A 19,889-nucleotide genomic window follows, 5' to 3' on the forward strand; every position below is an offset into this window, starting at 1 on the left:
CTGCGTTTCCATTTTCCCACTTTGAATATTTCATCAAATTGATTCAGAATTCTTAGAAAAGGACATTTAAGTATACACCACTTTTACTAAACAAATAACATTTAAGAGTTATGATTTAAGTCTAAAACATGATAAGATGTACAAACACTCAGAAAATAACAGGTTTTGTTGTTATAAGTCCTGAGGTAGGTAGCTATGTGAGAAGCCAATTCATGAGCACAGTGAAGCCATTTTTAATCTAATAGTATCAGTGATTGACACACAAAATGCAATGTTGAAAACAGAGCATATTGGTGGGCCTAGGGTATTTCATCTTCCATAGAGCTGTTTGGTGACAGATACCGATTTCATTGTGAGGCTGACAGCCAAAATAGCCTAATGGTATTAAGCACTCTGAAATACCAAAAGGAGAAAAAAATATGAAAAGCATTTTGCAGACTGTTGACAAAAGACACCTGAAGAGTCATAGGAAGAGACATCAAAGTTGCTCAGAAGTAACACTTAAAAAAAACAACAAAACACAAACAAACAAACAAAAACAGTAAATATAATCTTCGATTAATGAGGTCTATAATTATCATAATGGATAAAATGAGGCATACAGAGGTAGAACAGTTTCTTTTGTATAGCAAATAAGTACCGCGTATGCCATTTTTCAGTTTGTTCCCTAGTTTTACCGTAGGACAACTTTATTCCTTTTAACCAAAACTGTAAGTAACATTACAGGTAGGATGCTCTGAAAGAATTTAAGTATGACATGTACAGATTAATTCTGCATAGAAATATATAGTTTAGAAAGGAACAGAACTGAACTTTGATTCAATTTTAACTATAATTAAGATATATGCATTTACTCTTAATTTATTAGCTCTGGTGACAGATGGTGTTTAATGGCTCCAGACAAGAATGGACAACACGCATAGCCCTTCTGGTAAAGGAAGCCTCTATGCTATCCTTCTTTCCTATTTCAGCCCAATATCTGATAGCTGCCTATTTACCTGGGTGTTCTCATTCTCAGCCTACATTCATTCAACCCTAGGCCAACCCTCTGTGGTCCTCCATGCCACCATACAGCTGTACTTCTGCCTGGGACCTTGCAAGAGGCAGTGTCGAGTATCATGCTGACAACATAAGCCATGGGATTTTCTCACTTATTGTAAACAAGTTCAAATTAAATTAAATTAGTTTGAATTGTAACAAAAGTTGTTTTAAAAAGTTAAGGCATTTTTCATGAGATACAGGTTGCAACTATGGAACAATGCTCAATGATATCTGGCCTTTTCACTTTTTGTTTTGCTTCCATGGTTTAATGAGAAAATGCAAATTTTTACATAAGAGTCACAGAGTCACATAAAAACTAGGATTTCACAGAGGTATTTTTAGTTTTGTTTCCCTAGTGGACACGGCCATGAATGAAGCACTTGATTAGAGGACATCAGGCTTCTGTTTAGGTTGACCACTTAACTACAGATCACTTTCCCTCACACTTTCTCCTCTACAATGATTCAGGGAAATAGCTGGTTCCTGAAAAATAATTTCTCTTTCCCATTTCCTTCCAGTTCAGCTTTTTATTGGAAGGGACATCTGGTCTCTCTGTCTAACCAGTACCATATTTTGTTTCCCTAAAAGGTGTGAAAAGATGGGGCAAAGGGTGAAGGGAAAAATTGATGTGGGGGAAAAGGCTGGAATACCTACCAGAGGAAATGCTGGGGGGTAAAGATCCGCCCCCTGACACTGGATGTGAGGTCAGGATGCTATTTAAAAATCCCGCCCTCAGGAATCTCGAAAGAGACTTCACCCCAATGGTCGGAAAGGATCCTTTCAAAGAGATAAAAATGATCATTAATCAAATGAGTTGTTCTTTGACTGTTAAAGAAGTCGTCTGTTTAAAGAAAAAATAACCAAACCTCTGCAAAGCTAACAATGGTTTCACTGGAACAGATCTCATAAAATGCAGTTAAAAGTTTTTGAGTGCTTTTTAACCATTTCATACAATACACAGCTTTAACCAGAAAGAAGTTGTTTTCTGCATACTTCGCAAATGGAGAGTTCCGGCACTTCTAGGAGGAATGTAAAAAAAATGAGATTTTAATGGTAAAATACACCTCTTGGATATTCACAATACTATAAGAGCATTTTTACAGTTTTGTATATGAATCAGAGAGAGACTAATAGAGGCAAAGCTATAGCAGCAGAGCTGAGTTTTATGTCAGTACTTCAAAGACATGTGACAAACCACCTGAAACAAGTCACGTCTGGCAAGGGGAGAAGGGGAACCAGAATTAGTGTTAGGACAGCTAACACTGTTAAGCCAGAGCTTCTGTCAAATCTCCCAACACTTGTCAATATATTGATGCAGGCAAACAGAAGTATGGATGTGGCTTCTTTCTGCTTTGCTATCACCAGAAGCTTTCCAGGTTCTACACTTTTGATTGAATGAACTTTACGTTCTTCTCATTGCCTAATAGTACAGTTTGATTTCTGCAAACAGAGGTTATCTTATCCATCCATTTTAAAATAAATACTTGTGATATATCTAAGATAGTGTTGATAAGGACTCTATCATTCTATCCACCGTTTCAGCTTTCATTGTGCATAGAGACCTAGAGACATCATTACAGTTAGCTCATGTTAGTGCTCAGTGAATACCAGCATCAAAGCTGGATCTGAAATGACAGCTCTATACACTTTGCATAAAAATACAGTCAAGACCTCACAATATATCAAAACTGATAATTAGTGGTTTTTTTTTTTTTTTTTAGTTTTGCAAGTATATCAAGCAAGCAAAGCAAGCATATGTCCAATCATTTAGGCTATGGTAAGTTTGTTTTCATCATCTTAGAGGTATTTCACAACTGTTCCTGTAGGAGATAGAAAAAATCTTATCTATACACAATGAGAAAAAAAAAAGTGCCTCTTAAAATTCAATCAGCTGTGTTTTTGTTTTTTTTTTTTTAACTAATACAAGTTAGAATAGTTTAGCCTCAAAACACACATATGCATTTGCTGAGCTTAACATAGCCTAACAGCTCTGAACTTTTCTCTTGTACTTTCAAGCAGAAGATCTATTGTTTCTTCTCAAAATATTCCTCACTTGCCCTTTATATTTGTTATTAAAACTACCACGGTCTGTGGAAAAAAAAGAATTAATTTAATTAGTGCTCTGGGTGCAGTATTTTTATATTTGATGGCTAAAGATATGGAATGAAAGTGTTCCCTCTGGCTATTCCAGAAAAGCCTAACTTTGGCTGCCTTGTCAAAGTGTTTCCAAACTCCATGGCTTTCATTTTAAAATATTTTCAGAAGAGCTCATGGATAGAGTCCAGAATGCAATATACAGAAATTCAAATTTTAAATGGAAAATTGTTCCATAAACTCCAAGATGGTGTATTCTAAACAGCACCTTAAAACATGAAGGCTAAATAATGAACATATGAAGACCTCCCAAATAAAATTTTCCTCCTTTGTTCCAAAATATGAATTATACCAACCATAAAGTACACCCAGAGTAAATCACATGCCATGTATATAGACCTTCAGAAAAGTGAAACAGCTTGAGCTTCATGATGGATAATTTCCTACACTTAAATGGAGTTAAATGGCAAATATCTCAAGTTGCCTGATAGTGCTAAAATAAATCACAATGTTATAGAAAGTAACAAAGACAAATACAAACCTGCTTCACTTATTGTGCATATTTGTAAATAAAAACAAGGAGAAGCAAATTTTGGACCAACTCAATCTGTGAATACTAAAAAAGGTGGAGGACTAAAATTACTGAGGTCTTCCAAGTGGCCTTATAATTAAAGCAATACATATAAACAATGTTTTTTTTTCAGGCACTAAAAAAAGGTAGAATTCAGTTGCTTAAGCATAAATGCTTTGTGTTATTTGAGATGCTGCAGAAAATCTGAGACATTCATATTTGAGTGGCACACACGACAAGATCTGCAGGAGATTTGCACTCTTTGATAGTGGCCCCAAGAGGCAAAGCAGCAGTTGTGTCTCTAAGAGGAGGCATCCAGTCCCATTTTAGGCAACTGAAACCCATACAAATACTTTATTGTCACCTCAAAAATTTCTTCAATGAAGCAGAACACACAGTTACAAGAACAGTAACTTTAGTCTCTTCCAGAAGTCCACAAATAATTTTTAAAAAGGACCAGGCTGATAACATTCAGCCCTGATCAATATCCAGCAACATAAAAATGTGAAAGACAGATTGAAAGTTCATTCACATTAAAGCAGGCATGATCCTAGTCCCAAATACAGCATGTGCCCCAGAATGAAAATATAGTATGTGGCTGGTAAGCAGAGTCAATACTTTGGTAATATCACCTGCACAGTGTGAATAGGGTTTGTGGCTATTACATGACTATAGATGTGGAAGTTGGCTGTTATTACAGGTAGCTGGGAAAGAAAATCAATTCCCATAGCTCCTGTCAAACACCACCAGAAAGACAGAAGTCTGATAAGAGATTTGGGCATTTCCAATAGCTTAAAGCATTACTCAAATTTTTACTTGTTTGCATAAGCAATCACAAAATCTTTGAAAGAAAAACGGCAACAAAGAATTGCGTTCAAGACAGAAAAGGAGAAAGCCCTCTGCTAACACAACAGAGAAAGAAGGGAGGTGGGAATGTGATATTAAACAGAAAACACCAGCTTCTTAGAAATACATAAATTTCCGTGTGGAAATCAGTAATCAGAACTGCATTTCCTTCTATCTGAATATGTTATTTTTTATTGGACAATGAGTCTTTGCTCTTTTTCCAAATTGGAATTGTGCTTAGCTGAACAAAAAGTTAATGAAAAATGTGCTGCATCCTGCTGCTTTACACAAATTGCAAAGGCAATATTCATTTTTTAGAGGTGTATTCGAACAATAAAAGTCTTAATGCTTAGTTTAAACAATCTCTTTTAAATAACCACACAGGACACTTTCAAGACACTTGGATATTATTTCTTTAGCTAAACAACCTTTTTGAGAAATGCAATTCTGTCAGCATACATCATGCTGAATCTAGGGTTTTACACATGTTCTGTCATTTGTATGAAAATTATTCTTTTTCCAGTGGGTGGAGTTATGCTAATGGAAAAAGCTTTTAGTATAACATCTTACTGGTTCTAGAAAGAGAAAATGAGACATGAATATCGAGCCGTGATTCCTGAGTGCACTGAAATACAGTTGTTATATAGCAGCTTGCAGGTATGATTTTATTATGGGAAATAAATAACAATAATTAAAACAAACAAACAAAACAACAACAGTAAATCCCACAACTCCCTCCTGGTGCATAGTTAACCATGATGAACATTATGCCACCTTAACACAGGAAAATACATTAGTTATAGGTATTAGTTGAAAAAGTGCATTGAAAGAGTAAAAATAAATGATAATACTCTCAACAGCTGACAGTTCGTGGAGTATACATCATTTAATGAGTTCTGTGATACCAGTTTATAGCCCAGCATCAGTTCTTCTCTTTCACAATTATTGCAGCTAAGTGCTTGTGCTGAGAGGCAGTGGGGGAGTGCTGAATCAATTAGCCTGCCTTCTGCCTTTGTCTGTTATTCCAGGGGGAATATCAGCCCACAAATGATAGAATTTGATAGGGAAATCACTTGTATAGCATCCTACACTGGCACAGTTTTAGTAGCGTATTATCTACACAGAACAGAAGGGCAAGAGTAGATAGCTGGGTAAAGGAAATACATATGCTTTGTTCAGCTCCAGAGTGCATACATTAATTCACACACATTTATTAGCACTTGCATCACAACAGCATGGCCAGCCAGAAGGAACAGCCACTTCTCCCCGTGGCAAAGGCACATCCCAGAGCCTAGGGCTAGCAACAGCAGAATTTTGCTGAAGATTCCTAGATCTACAAAGGCAAGAAAGTCCTGTCATGTGGCTCAACAAAAGTACTGAACAGATGAATGAATGGATGAACAGAATGACATGAAACACGCCCAGTGCTCTACTGGTAGAATAAAACAGACTGTGATTTCTGCCTGAATGGCAGGACAGATACAAACCCAGTCCTACTCTGTTAGTGACAGCACATGCCTACTCACACCTGCTGAGTGAAAACATTCCCACCAGCTTTCTCCCATACACACTGCAGAACCAGCACAGTGCCAGCAGTCCTCTGTGACCTACATCCCACCCCTTCCTCCTTCCTCATCAGCTGTGGCTCCTTTGCCCCAGTATCGGAGCTCTTGGACTTGCAGGGATGGGACCTGAAGTTGCTCTGTTGTGCAGGGAAGGGAGGGTAGGGCCATCAGCTTGTTCTGTTCAACAGAGTCTCTTGAGTTTGCTGGAAGCAAACTAAGCACTTAAAAAAAAAAAGATTTCACAATCAGATTATTTTTTTTTATGACCTTACTGCAGCTTGTGGAAACTTGCTTTTAAAAAGGAGAACATTTCTGAAGTCTCTGCACTGTGACTAATGATGTGTCTGAAGTAGGTTATTAGAAAGCCTACTGAAGATGCAGGATGTATGTATTAAATAAATCCTGTAACATACCATATAAGAAAAGGAAACAACATAGAAGCCTCAAGCAGTAATCAAACTAGATCAAGTATTTATTAGAACAATAACATCTTTTTTTTATATGTCTTTTTTTTTAACAATTACGTCTTTTTTTTTTTCTCCCTATTGCTGAATTATTTGATCCTACTTGTTATGGTATTTATCAAATATATATCCAGACAAAAATAGGGCTCAGCAAATTTGCAGATGACAGCAAGCTGAGTGGTGTGGTCAGTACTATAGAAGGAAGGGATGCCATCAAAAAGGACCTGGACAAGCTTGAGAAGTGGGCCCACGTGAGCCACATGACAAGTGCAACAAGGCCAAGTGCAAGGCCAAGTGCAAGGAGCTGCACTTGGGCCAGGACAATCCCAGAAATGAGGACAGACTGGGAAAACTCATTGAGAGCAGCCCCACAGAGAAGGACCTGGGGATTCTGGTGGATGAAAAGCTTAACATAAGCCAGCAGTGTGCACTTGCAGCCCAGAAGGCCAACTGTGTCCTGGGCTGCATCAACAGGACGCAGCAAGCCAGCAGGTCAAGGGAGGTGATTGTCCCCCTCTGCTCTGCCCTTGTGAGGCCTCACTTGGACTACTGCACCCAGGTCTGGGACCCCAGCACAAGAAGGATGTGGGGCTGCTAAAGCGGATCCAGAGGAGGGCCACAAAGATGATCTGGAGGCTGGAGCACCTCTCTTATGTAGAAAGGCTGAGAGAGCTGGGGATGTTCAGCCTGGAGAAGAGGAGGCTCTGGGGAGACCTAACTGTAACCTTTCAGTACTTGAAGGGGACTTCAAAAGGGAAAAAAAGATGGGAAGTGACTCTTAGCTCAATCAGATAATGACAGGACAAGGAGAAATGTTTTTAAACTAAAAGAGGGAATATGTAGATTAGAGGTTAGGAGGAAATTCTTCACTCAGAGGGTGGTGAGGCACTGGAACAAGTTGCCTAGAGAGGCTGTGGATGCCCCATCTCTGGAGGTGTTCAAGACCAGGTTAGTTAAGGCCCTCAGCAACCTCAGCAACCTAGTGGGTGGCGTCCCTGCCCATGGCAGGGTGGTGATCTTTGAGGTCCCTTCCAACCCAGGCTATGATTCTATGATTTGTCTAAGCAACTTCTAAAGAAGCCTGAGCTTTTAATCTCACTGTAGTAAAATACAGACATCTTCATTTACCAAGTAGACTGACTAATTAAATTAGAAATATACATTTCCTGACTAATCTCCAAGGAAAAAATGACAACTGAAATCATATCATTTATGTTAGTAGGTTTAGCAGAATGCCAAGGTATATGGGAAAAAGAAACAGGAAGACTAAATATACGCTACTGTTGGAGGCATGCAGCTGAGGATTGCTTATTGGGATATTTTTTAACAAGTGAAACAAGAATTCCTTTGGAAGGAACTTATGCGAACATATAAAACAGCAAAAGAGCTTTGCACCTGTTCTGCTCCCCTTATGGTCTGGAAGTTAGGTAATATAGGCAATTATTTGACAGAACCTCTTCAGATAATGAAATTTCACAACTTGAAATACAAAGCAGTGTCTATAAACACTGAAGTTCAGAGGAATCCGTCGGGGAATATTCACCCAAGTAAGGTCTCTATTAGAAAACTTGAGGACTCTTAGGATTAATTACTGTGAGGCATCACTTCCTCATAGGATGCTGCATGGGTATATACCATTTCCCTGACATGTGCCTATGGAAAAGAAAATTTTATGTCCTATTCAGAAGGGAGCTGCAATGAGTTTCAGTCTAGGATGCAGCTACCACATACCTGGACCAACCCAGAGCTCCTTTTGTCTGCCTCTGAGCAACTAGATCACTTAACTGGGTTTCAGTATCTCAGTCCAAAAGATGGCCTAGTTATAACTTTATTTCTGTCAAGACAGCATCTTGAAGAAGAAGGATTCCAGGAACTTGTCTGCAACACCACACATCAAAGAGCGACCAGTGACATTTTTTTTTGTGCTGACATGTTGCCAGTGATGGTGATTTCAGCTAAGGATAAACTGTGCCATGCATTTAAAACAGGAATTCAGACCATCCCAGACTATGAGTATTGCTTATGAACACTAAATGTTTTTTCTGAATATTGGTGAGCTTAAATCAAAATATACTTTAGGAAAAGATCTCTAAGAAATTTAGAGATCTAAATTTCACAGACGTCTTCCAGTGTTTTAGATGAACTTACATTAACAAATTGCTCTTAAACAGAGCTATGAGGTCACTCGTGACAAATGCTGGAAGCGAAGTGGCTGGGGTACAGATGTAACCTAAGAGCAATAGGAAATAACATGTTTAAAGCAGACAAAAATTCAGCAAACAGAAGATTGCACCTTTGTTGACAAATCAGTTCTCAGCAACAAACAAATAATAGCAAAACTTCTAGAAATTCCTTAACACATTTTTAAAAGTTTTGGATCAGATATACTTATTAAAAAGAGCAGAAGAAAAGTGAACATTAGAAATACAAATATATGGATGAAGGAAAAGTGGGTACGTAGATATGTGCACTTTGTAAAAAATAAAAGTGCAAGCAAAACCGGGGAAGATGAGACACAAGGACTGATGAAAGACCTTAACACAGAGGTCTGGAAAAGATCTCAATGCATCACACCTGCCCAGTGGTGACAAACAACTGTATACACAAATATGTATCAGCCAGTTCTGGCTGATTTGTGACATGCTTGTTTCTAAAAAAAAAAGCTTTAGTAAGTTCAGAAAAAAAAAAACAAAAACAAAAAACAGAGAAATACAAAACGAACATACTAAGGATATTCAGAAAAAATATTAGAAAACTGAGAATATTTTTTACAGTGTTTGATTATTCTATGACTATGTCATGATTTTGAAGAGCCTTGACCTGAGATGTTCAGATGTTTAGTTAGAACCAACTTGCTTCTCAACTATGAGTGATTACTGCAAGATTTTTTTAACTCCTCTTTGTTAATTTGGTAATAACAAAGCATCCACATGTTTTGGCCTCAATTCTGAGAAGTAGACTGCTCTAACCTAGTTCTTGTTGGAAAATATTTTTAAAGGCTGTTTTCTATATAGAAGCCCACTGATAGAAAAGCCCACTCCAGACTTAATTTCACAGGGTCTATCTGGAAACGTGAAGATGACAAACACTTGGAAGGGCAAACCTGCTGCTCATTTTTCCATCCCTGATGAGTTTCACCTTGACATCCTTGTGAAAGACAATGCTTTCCTATGAACCCATAGAATACGAGTTCTCTTATTTCTTGATTGGCAGCTGGAAATAAATCCAGATTTAGGAATATTTACATAGAATAAGATGATATTAGAAAATCCCAGTTAGAGCAAGGTTTGGCTTTACTTAGGACTTCTCTGGGAGAAAAAGCAAATGCTGGAAGAAGCTTACAATTCCTAAGGAGGAACAAATAGAAGTTACAGAATATTTGAGTGGAATATTAACATCTAATTTAATTTCCCTCGCCACTTCTAGACAAACAGGCAATTTGGGGGAAAAAAATGAGGGAATTGCTTGAAAAGAGTTCAACAAACACTTATAGCCATTTATTTTGTTATGTGTTAAATGTCAATGCACACTGAATTTCTGGTTGCTGAGAAGACTGGTGTGACAACATTAATATGATTAAGGCTTTTAACAGCAATAACAACTGTTGTGTTGAATCATCTTTGCAGTCTTAATGGAATAGTAATTGGAAATACTGTGCTTCTGTTACAGATAAAACAATCTGTCTATGTTTAAATTGTCTATTAAAGAAGTATTTTTCAGACAGTGCTTAAACTGAAAATAGCTTTAACACAATGCTAAACAAGGATTCTGAAATCTCTATGTATTTATGGATATGTACAAACTCAGAAGGCTGTTCCAAGCAATGTATGCTGTGCATTTGGATTTCATGGCCATGCATGTATTATCAAATTAGCTGGAAGCAAAATACTTTAAAATTGTATTTTTCATGGTGGAAAAAAGCATAGTCTGCAATTTCAGCCAAAACCTTTGGGATTTTGTATGCATCGTTTTGCAATATTATTTTCATTTCAGTCTTAGTTTCTGTGATTTTGGAAGGAAAGATCTTCAGTAAAAGCTGAGAGTTCCTATGCTGTGGAATTCTTCGTCCTTCAAGAGAGGAATATCTCATGTGATATATTGATGGGGTCTTATAAATGGGATGGTTAAGAAGTTTTAAATTTCTAGGTGTTCTTTTTTATGGTATTTCCATAAAAAGAAAGATCATAAAGGTTATAATTTTGAACTTCATGTTTAAAAATTGCAGTGGGTATTAATTTAATGAGTAAAGTATCTTTTCATGTATGATATCTGAGAATGGATGTATCGATTTACCTTGCTGTAAAATATGCAGATCTGCAATTAAAACTCTGGTTATCTACTTTTTTTTTTGGTCTTTTTAGTCTGTAAGTGTGAACAAGAATTAAAACCTCTTTGTTCACAAGATAAACCCTCTCCAACTGTAGACAGCAACTAAGGATGCATTGCTTTCAGGAGAACAATTGGGGCTGAATTTCCAGAGAGTCAACTGACAAAAAGTGGTTTTCCTTTTTTTGTTACACAAACATAGATTATAAATTGACATTGAGGATGATCACGTCAATTCACAATTCCATTCACTATTCATGTTAATACCATTAACAATTCACATTTCACTAATACCAGTGAAATTAAGTACAAAGGTTTGATTTTCTTTCCATTACAAACACTGACTCCTAAAAATAAGTGATGCTAAGATGCTCATTATTGTTAACTCTTTGAGTAGAAGTGTAATATGTGTATAGATTTTCAACATTTACAAATCTATGTGCTAGATTTATAAATCTAAGAGAAATAATCATAGGCCTAAGGAAGTTATCCCAGCACACACTTGATAAACTGTGCTAGAAGCCAGAACACAGGCTTCTCCTGATATCTGATGGACTTCGCCATATGCATGGGCAGTACTACTGACCAAAGACAAATGGTTCTGCTAGTTAATTATCTGTTTGTGGATATCAGCGTATTCAGCGGATTTTCTCCCAGTCTCAAGGCTGAATCTCAATCCTTAAGGATAAACGTCACGAGGTAGAACCTCTTTGATCTGATCTTCCTTATTTTAGTTAATTGTAGCACGATGAATATTGGGCAGTCAGTATTTAAACAGGCGAAAAAGTCAAATTTTCCATGCACCTAAAGACATTCACTGAAAATTGGAAGGAAGTTGCAAGCCTTATCTAAAATAGCAAAACAATTTTTGAATGATGAAGAATGTACTCACCTACAGCTGAGAGGAAAAACAAGAAAAAGGGAAAAGCGGAGACTCATTTCCAAAGCAGGTGAGTTATTATCATTTTAGGGCATATAATAACTTTCTGCTGTTTCAGGAAAAAAAGGAAATAAATTATATGAATTCTAGTAACAGTACAGTAGTTTGTTTCAGATTTCAACTGTTATAAAGATTCTGTACTATGCTCCTCTAGATGAATTATTGAAATGAAGTCATTATCAGCTTAACTTATTTACTTTCAAATTTCATTCAGTAGAAATTACCTTGTTAAAGGTTAGTAGAAAAATGACAATATTTACCAATTGATGTAGACATGAATCTATTCAGGAATATCAGACTGAATATATTTCTCTCTTAAAACGTGTTTACAGGATTGCCATTAATGTTTTGTGCTTATATTAAGAGAACATACTCAAATTGAATACTCTGCAAACTCACACCATCTAATTATGGTGTTTTAAAAATACTTATTTTTTCCACATGCTTCTTTCTTTCAATTGTGTTCCTCTCAACAGTTTTACCATCTATTGCTGATTTATAAACAGTGCTAAGGCTATGTTTATCTGTGAAGAACAGTAAGATTTAAGAAGCAGTATTTCTTGTGAATTGCATTTCCAGCTTTAACTTCAAGAGTCTGGAATGGATCCCAGGCAGTTTGCATCTAAATTATTTATTCATCTGGAACCTGAACTGTGTATGTATTAAGAATCAGAAAGATAATTACAGACTGTGAAATGGATACAGCCAAGATTCACAGTAGAGAGGAAGCAAAGAAAGGAATTTGAGGGTCAAGAATATACAAAGAACACAGTGCTGGGCTGAGTGAATTGATTCTGAATAAGCAGTTTACAGAAGAAGACTATTAAAATTATGGTATTCCTTTTCGTGGATGATAATGACGATGCTAGAAGAATTTATCTGGATGCAGAAATAATTTATCTGCCTTGGCTGGAGCTGCAATGCTGAGTTACATGGGTAAGCAAAACGTGGGGGTGTGTATTCAATGCAAACCTCTGTCATTAAAGTTCTCACTTGCTCTCCAGAGCAGAACACAGACAACACATGGCATTTTTCAGCAGTCTATAAATCAAATGGGTCTGACCAGATTTTCGTTGCATAATATGCCTATTTCACTTCTATATCTCAAAGATCACTGACAATTGTTACTTTCAGCAGCATTCACTTCTGTATACTGGAAAATTGATCTCTTCTTGGGAAGTATGTCCCAACTGGTGATACTCCACACAAGTGCTTAGATAGTTGCGTGAGGAGAATATGTTTGCTTTGAGACAAAGGGACAAATTGACCTGCAGTTTGCTACAAACAACAAACTGGTATTACGTCTTTCTCAAGAAATTCCTCTTATCTTTTGATCTCTTTCTGTACCATCCAAAGTACCACAGCTATAGTTGTTTATGGTAATCCTGGTATTAGAAAGATGTTGGTATTGTAAATAACCAAAGGTTTATTTTCCTCACTTCAAACTTCATGTTTCCATGAAATGTAGTATCAGATTGTTTACAGAAGATTATCAGTCCATATTTTAATGCTGCTTCTTCAACATGAATCTCCTGTAAAAGATATCTCAGGCTTGATGCCTTCCATTAGAAATGTAGGTATGAGTCTTTAAGCTGTAGTCAAGTCCACAATACAACTTCTTCATAAAGATATGCGAATCAGAGAAGGGGTGCAGATTTTCTGGAAGAATTCTAATGGCTCACACAAAAATTAATTCCATCATCTCAAGTTCAAGCACACAAGCCAACCTATTTAACTTTGCACATTAGGTGAATTAGGGAATATTTACACAACGTATTCTTTTGTTTCTCCAGTGAAGGCTTTAACTCAGCTGGTGATAAAATGCAGCAGCATAACATGGTTGAAAGTACTAAGACCAATACTAGCATGGCCATAAAAACTGTCAGTCTACCCCATATTAGAATGCATAGATAACTATGGTCTATTTTCAGTCACAACACAGACATTTACATCAGTTTTTAAAAGTTATTTAAACATGTCAAATTACCAAAAAAAATCGAGTGGCTACCACGTACCTGTTTACTTTAATGAGACTTACGCATCTCCTAAGGTTTGCAGAAGTACTAAGATATATAACCCCATCCTTAGTTGCCTAAATTCCACCAGACTAAAGAAAAAATAATATTCTTTATGACATTCACTACCTTTGGCAGCTCTTCTGAAATAAGGTTTGATCATTATTAAATTATTTAGTTGCAATGATTATAACTTTAATAGCCCTCTGTATCCTGTATTGTATTTCCAAGGACTTTAGAAAAAAACTTGCACATCTCCACAAAATTCTCTCCATACATGTCAGGCAGTATGCTCACCAAAAGAAACAGAGAAATGCAAGCAAAACCATGATGGTGAAGAACTCTTCAGCAAAAGACAAAGTTTAGACAGCATTAAGATAATACATTGAGAATAACTTTGTATCACATCAAAAACAGCAGGGATATATTATGTTTTATACACTCCTGTAAATTTGAATTTAGTGAAGCCAGTGAGAATGGTAGCTGTTTTTTTTTTTTTTTAAAAAAGTAACAACGGGAACTTGACAATTACCATGATTACGTCTTTCATTTTTCATCTTGTCACCTCAAGGAGAAGCTGTGTTTCTAGGTATTAGACTTGGCCCTAGATCCAGCACCCCCATGGGACAGAAACATCAAATTATTTCCTTTAGTTTGGTATCTAATCTAGATTTCTTACATAAAAGTGTAATCTTAGGGTAACATCTTAACTCAAAAGATCATGGAACAACACGACAGTAAAACCTGGTATGATAAGGTTTCTACCTTAAGCCAGACACATCTTTTAGCTTATTTTCAAGAACCAACTGTAATCCATAAAAATATAGAGATATATATGACAGTCTATCAGATACAAGATCTTATCTTCCATCACTGCAGCCTGCAATAGCTTTATTGTCACTTCTATTTTTTAAGTGACTGGTAGTTCAAGAACCACAGCTGGAAACTAAGAGACTAATGGCAGCAAAAAAGAAAGGAAGATAATAAGTAAATATACTCCGAGGCAATGAGACATTGGTCCTAACTACATTACATCATGATCCACACAAGCTTGTATTCTAAGTAGCATCCTATAATCTACTTCTTCCTCGGTACTTTCCTCAAATTCCCCCAGACTAAATATTATAGTTGTGCATAAGGATTTTCATTTTCTACTTTCAGATGATTTAATCACTCTTACTATTCAAAGTTAGGCAGATATGTACTATACATGCTACAAATTCCTCCACAAGAATCAGTTTAGAGTTTAAATTCTTATGCTGCTCTGTAGTGGGAAAGTGCCCATCTGTAGTTCCATGCCAAGGACAAAAATAAATGAATAAATATTTTTTTCTTGGCAGTGAAGAGCACAGAAGTTCTATTAATATTGATTGGTTTTTGATTATTGCTGTCTGTACTAATTCAATTGCCGTATCTTCCATACTTTGTAGTTAACATGCCTTGAATCAACACCTAATAAATTCTTTGTGTCTCTACAGTGATTCATTGTTTTGTTATTTTCTGATTTTGTCAATTTTTTCTGTAGTCTTCACCTTAGTCTGTTTAACCTCTCCTTGCAATTCAAACACATTACCCATTTCATTTTCTGATACTCTTATTAATCATACCTGATTTTACATGGTTTGCAGCCTAACACTCAACAGCTCCATTATGGAACACAGACCTGTTATACAGCCTTAACACTGATGGGTTTTGATTTTATTATGTTAAGCAGTATAAGACCGAATTTGAAGTAAATGAATATACACCAAAAAAAAAGTATCAGTGAACAGCAAAAACATAAGTATAAACAGCTCAGAAATGAGACACGACCCATGATTTTTCATGTCTCTCTTGAAGATTGTAAGAAAAATATCTTTTAAGCTGCTACAGTGAGTACCTAGTCTCTGGGGGTAGAGTTCTTTGAACTGCATTGAGTCCTAGATTATGTCAATGACATCTCCCTTTAATATATGTGTAGTGAGATGGAGACTCCTTTTTCTTTTCTGACTGATAGACAAAGGAAGGAAAAAAAATACACCTACCTTTTAAGGTAGGTAAAATACTCAGTGTGTGCTTTTCCTTTGTCATTGGTTTTAAAACTAATGTAGTTCCAGTTATTCCAGCAGTATCTGTTCTGATTTTGCAGAGCATAAGATAGTAAGAGGGCTCCTGACTCTGATATGGGCCAGCAACAGTGCTGTCTGCTTTTCTCTCCCTTTCAAGGAGCTCATGACTGAGCAGGGCTCATGATTTTGCAGCCGTAACTTCCAACGATGTTTGGCTGGCACTTTCACAGAAGCTGTATTTGAGAGGAATTTCAACATTTCAAATAGAGAGCAATATCAACATTCAAAGTTTTGGCTGAATTTGCAAAACTGAAATTATAAGACACAATGATTTTTGTGGTCATTTTTAATCTTTTTTTTTTTTTTTAATTTAACATTTTAGCTTTTCTGTTTTCCCAATCAACTAGACTTGGTAACAGCTGAATTACATAATCTCCACAGGCATATAACTAATTTATGATGATCTCTAAAGGATATGACAATGTGGATGGAATGAACTGAAATGATGAAACAGATCATACCAACAACATTTGCATGTGCTCATTACAATTTGATTTCTAGTTCATTTCTTTACTGTTGGTCTGCATAATCACAGAATCACAGAACTGTAGGGGTTGGAAGGGACCTCAAAAGATCATCGGGTCCAACCCCCTTGGCAAAGCAGGTTCCTCAGAGCAGGCTGCCCAGATAGGTGTCCAGACAGGCCTTGAATATCTCCAGAGAAGGAGACTCCACAACCTCTCTAGGCCGCCTGTTCCAATACTCCGTCACCCTCACCGTGAAGTTCTTTCGCATGTCAGTGCGGAACTTCCTGTGCTCTAACTTGCAGCCTCTACCCCTTGTCCTATCCCCACAAACCACTGAGAAGAGGTTGGCTGCATCCTTCTGTCCTCCACCCCTCAGATATTTATATACACTGTGGAAATCCCCTCTCAGTCTTCTCTTCTCCAGGCTGAACAGACCTAGTTCAGATGCTCCAGGGAAGATGCTCCAGGCCCCGTATCATCTTTGTGGCCCTCCTTTCCAGGAGATCCCTGTCTTTCTTGTACCAGGGAGCCCAGAACTGGACACAGTACTCCAGGTGAGGCCTGACCAGGGCAGAGTAGAGGGGGAGGATCACCTCCCTTAACCTGCTGGCCACACACCAGGATCCCATTAGCCCTCTTGGCCACAAGGGCACAGTGCTGGCTCATGGTCAACCTGTCGTCCACCAGGACCTCCAGGTCCTTCTCCTCAGAGCTCCTCTCCAGCAGGTTGCCTCCCAGCCTGTACTGATACTTTGCGTTGTTACTTCCCAGGTGCAGGACTCTACACTTGCTCTTATTAAATCTCATTTGGTTTCTTCCTGCCCATCTCTCCAGCCAGTCCAGGGCTCGCTGAATGGCAACACAGCCTCCTGGCATGTCAGCCACTCCTCCCAGCTTTGTGTCATCAGTGTACTTACTGAGTATGAAAAAGACAGCTATAGGAGTTGCAAGTTTCAAGACTTATATCAGTCTCAATTTTACTTGATCAAGGGATGCCTCATGAAGTTTACTACAAAGCAATGCTTTAAAAAGATATGAAGGACTTAAACTAACTTCTAAGAACTTGAAAAAAATAATTGAAACATTTGTAAATATTTAGGAGATGACGATGTAGTAACTAACAACTTGCATGCTTTTATTAAGAACAAAGAATACAGCAGCCTAATTTCTGCCTGTGACAAATAGGTCTCAAAGACAGAAGAGCTTCAGTAATATCATGTATGCATGTCCCAGACTGGTCGCTGTAGGCACAGGGCATTACAGTTTCCTTTTTTAATGAAACTGTTGTACAGCTGGGATAGTAGCAGCTGGGAAGCTGTCCTCAGTGGCTCACTGTCAATCTGGAAAAATTCAAATAGTATGGTCCAGGGCTTTTGTTATTATTCTGTTTTTGCCAGAACAACTATCGTGATGGAACCAAGAGCATGTTTTTAAACCTGAGAAAGACCACCAAAGTGGAAGAAGCTCTTGGAGATTTGGCTCATAAAGTAAAACAACTTGGCATACTAGGCAAAAGGTCTGAGAAAACAGGAAACAAAACTCTGTGAAGACAAAGCGGTTCAATGGAGACAGCAGTAATTAACCACAAAAATACATCCTGAAGGAAAGACTAGACGGCCAGCTCCTTCACAGAGGAAGATCTATGGGTAATAATAAATCAAAATAAATCCCAACAATGGTTGCTACTGAAAACCACATGTACTTAAACATGAGTAACACCGTTTACATTTAAAATAATTCTTTCCTTCCTGCTAGAGGAAAGTAAGGCTCAGCATCCACAGTACCCACTTTTGAAAATAATGCTTTAAAAAAGATATGAACTGACTGGAAGGAGTCCAGAAGAAAGCATTAAGAATGACCAAAGGTCTAGCAAACATATACCATGCAGAAAGATTTGACAGAACCTGGCTGATTTACTGAAGACAGTAAAGACATTAAAATAGTCTACAAATGTAAAAAACTGCTGCAAGGAGGAAAGGCTCAAACTGTTCCACCACAAGTAGGAAAAGAGTTAATGGCCTTAAGGTGCAGTAAAAAAAAAATTCAATTTAGCACTGGGAAGGCCAAGTATGAGGATAGTTAAACACTCAACAGATTGGCAAGGGAGGCTGTGGATGCTTCACCAGATGAGGTTTCTGAGAACAGAATGGGCAACCATCTATCAAGACTAGTTTAAATATAATTGATTCTGCCTTTGGGCAGGAAGACAGAGAAGATGACCGCTCAGTGTCCTTCAAAGCCTTATCCTGTACACTCTGTGAATTACGAGAGGATGATTTAACATTGAAGAATAATGCAGAAATTAAGCATTTATTTAATTTGCATTTTATAAGGACACAGTAACCCTGCCTGAATTCTGAGAGTATTGTAATACTTAACAATTAGGTTGAAGTTTACTAAATAATGCTTCTGCTTTCATCGGACTTTGCTAGTGTGTTAATACCTCTATACAGAGTAAGAAATAAAGTACAGAAATCAATCAACTAAAGACAACTTGTGAATCTGGATTATTGATTGCTTTTTATACACTCTTTAAACCCCTCGCTCCCTTATCTGTTGACTGTGAAAACATACACATTTTATAATTTTTCTCATCATTGCTCATATGGTTTTGGTACACAGGCAATGGATCAGCCATGTTTCTACAGCAAACCTGTCAGCACAATGTATCCCTGTTACTCATGAAATCGTACGGTTACAGTTGTAAAAAAAGCCCCAACCCTACACATATCACCTACATACTGTATCTGTCTTGCCTTTTAACTTAATGCACCACACTCTTCTCTAGTTTTATGGTAGAGGAAGACATTGAATACTTTATCCAGAAGATACATGGAAATGCAATCATTTGCATTTAATCGTGATGTTAATCATGCAAATTAATGATCACGTTTTTCCTTAAAAAACAAAACAAACAAACAAGCAAGCAAAAAAACCCTGGTGATTTCTTATCTACAAGATTTCTTCTTTTTAAGGCTATTGGCAGAAATGACTTGTGTCACCTATTTTTCTACTAGAACAGCATCTCACATCAAAGCATCTAAATATCTTTGAAAGACAGGTCCTACATGACTGAATGCAGACATCTGAAAGCAAAGGATCCTGAAGAAAGTGAAATCCTGTTTCTCAGACATAAAATATAAAAGCAGAATTACAGAAGTTTACTTGTGTTAGATAACATATCATGGTCAGATTAAGCTGCTGCTAAAAAGATGTTAGCTCTTTGACTGTTTGACAATATGCTTTTTCTTCACTGCTTATCATCCTGTGAAAGATGTTACAGCAGAGTTGACGGTTATAATGTATAGCTTGCTTGCTGCAAAACAGAAAAGCAGAACACAGAAATGTGACTGATTTGAACTTCAGAAAACCATAATGACCATTTAATTTCTGTAAAGCAATCCTCAGATTGTAATTAGTATAAGAAAAAATATTTTTCCAGAGGTTTAAGG

The 19,889-nt window shown here is 37.1% G+C and overlaps 1 protein-coding gene across 12 annotated transcripts in view; it reads right to left on the minus strand.

The window, feature by feature from the left end:
- The window catches only part of EPHA6 (EPH receptor A6), a 521,188-nt gene that overhangs the window by 91,832 nt on the left and 409,467 nt on the right, over positions 1–19,889 (minus strand). For 10 of the 12 annotated variants that reach the window (XM_068692557.1, XM_068692546.1, XM_068692609.1 and 7 more), the window contains one exon: positions 1,696–1,818. The exons of the other annotated variants lie outside the window; for them this stretch is intronic. In XM_068692557.1, coding sequence (XP_068548658.1) covers positions 1,696–1,818 — 123 coding nt within the window. The remainder of the gene's footprint in view (positions 1–1,695; positions 1,819–19,889) is intronic. 12 annotated transcript variants of the gene reach the window in all.

Source organism: Anas acuta, chromosome 1 (genome assembly GCF_963932015.1).
Source record: "Anas acuta chromosome 1, bAnaAcu1.1, whole genome shotgun sequence".
NCBI classification, from domain to species: Eukaryota; Metazoa; Chordata; class Aves; order Anseriformes; family Anatidae; genus Anas; species Anas acuta.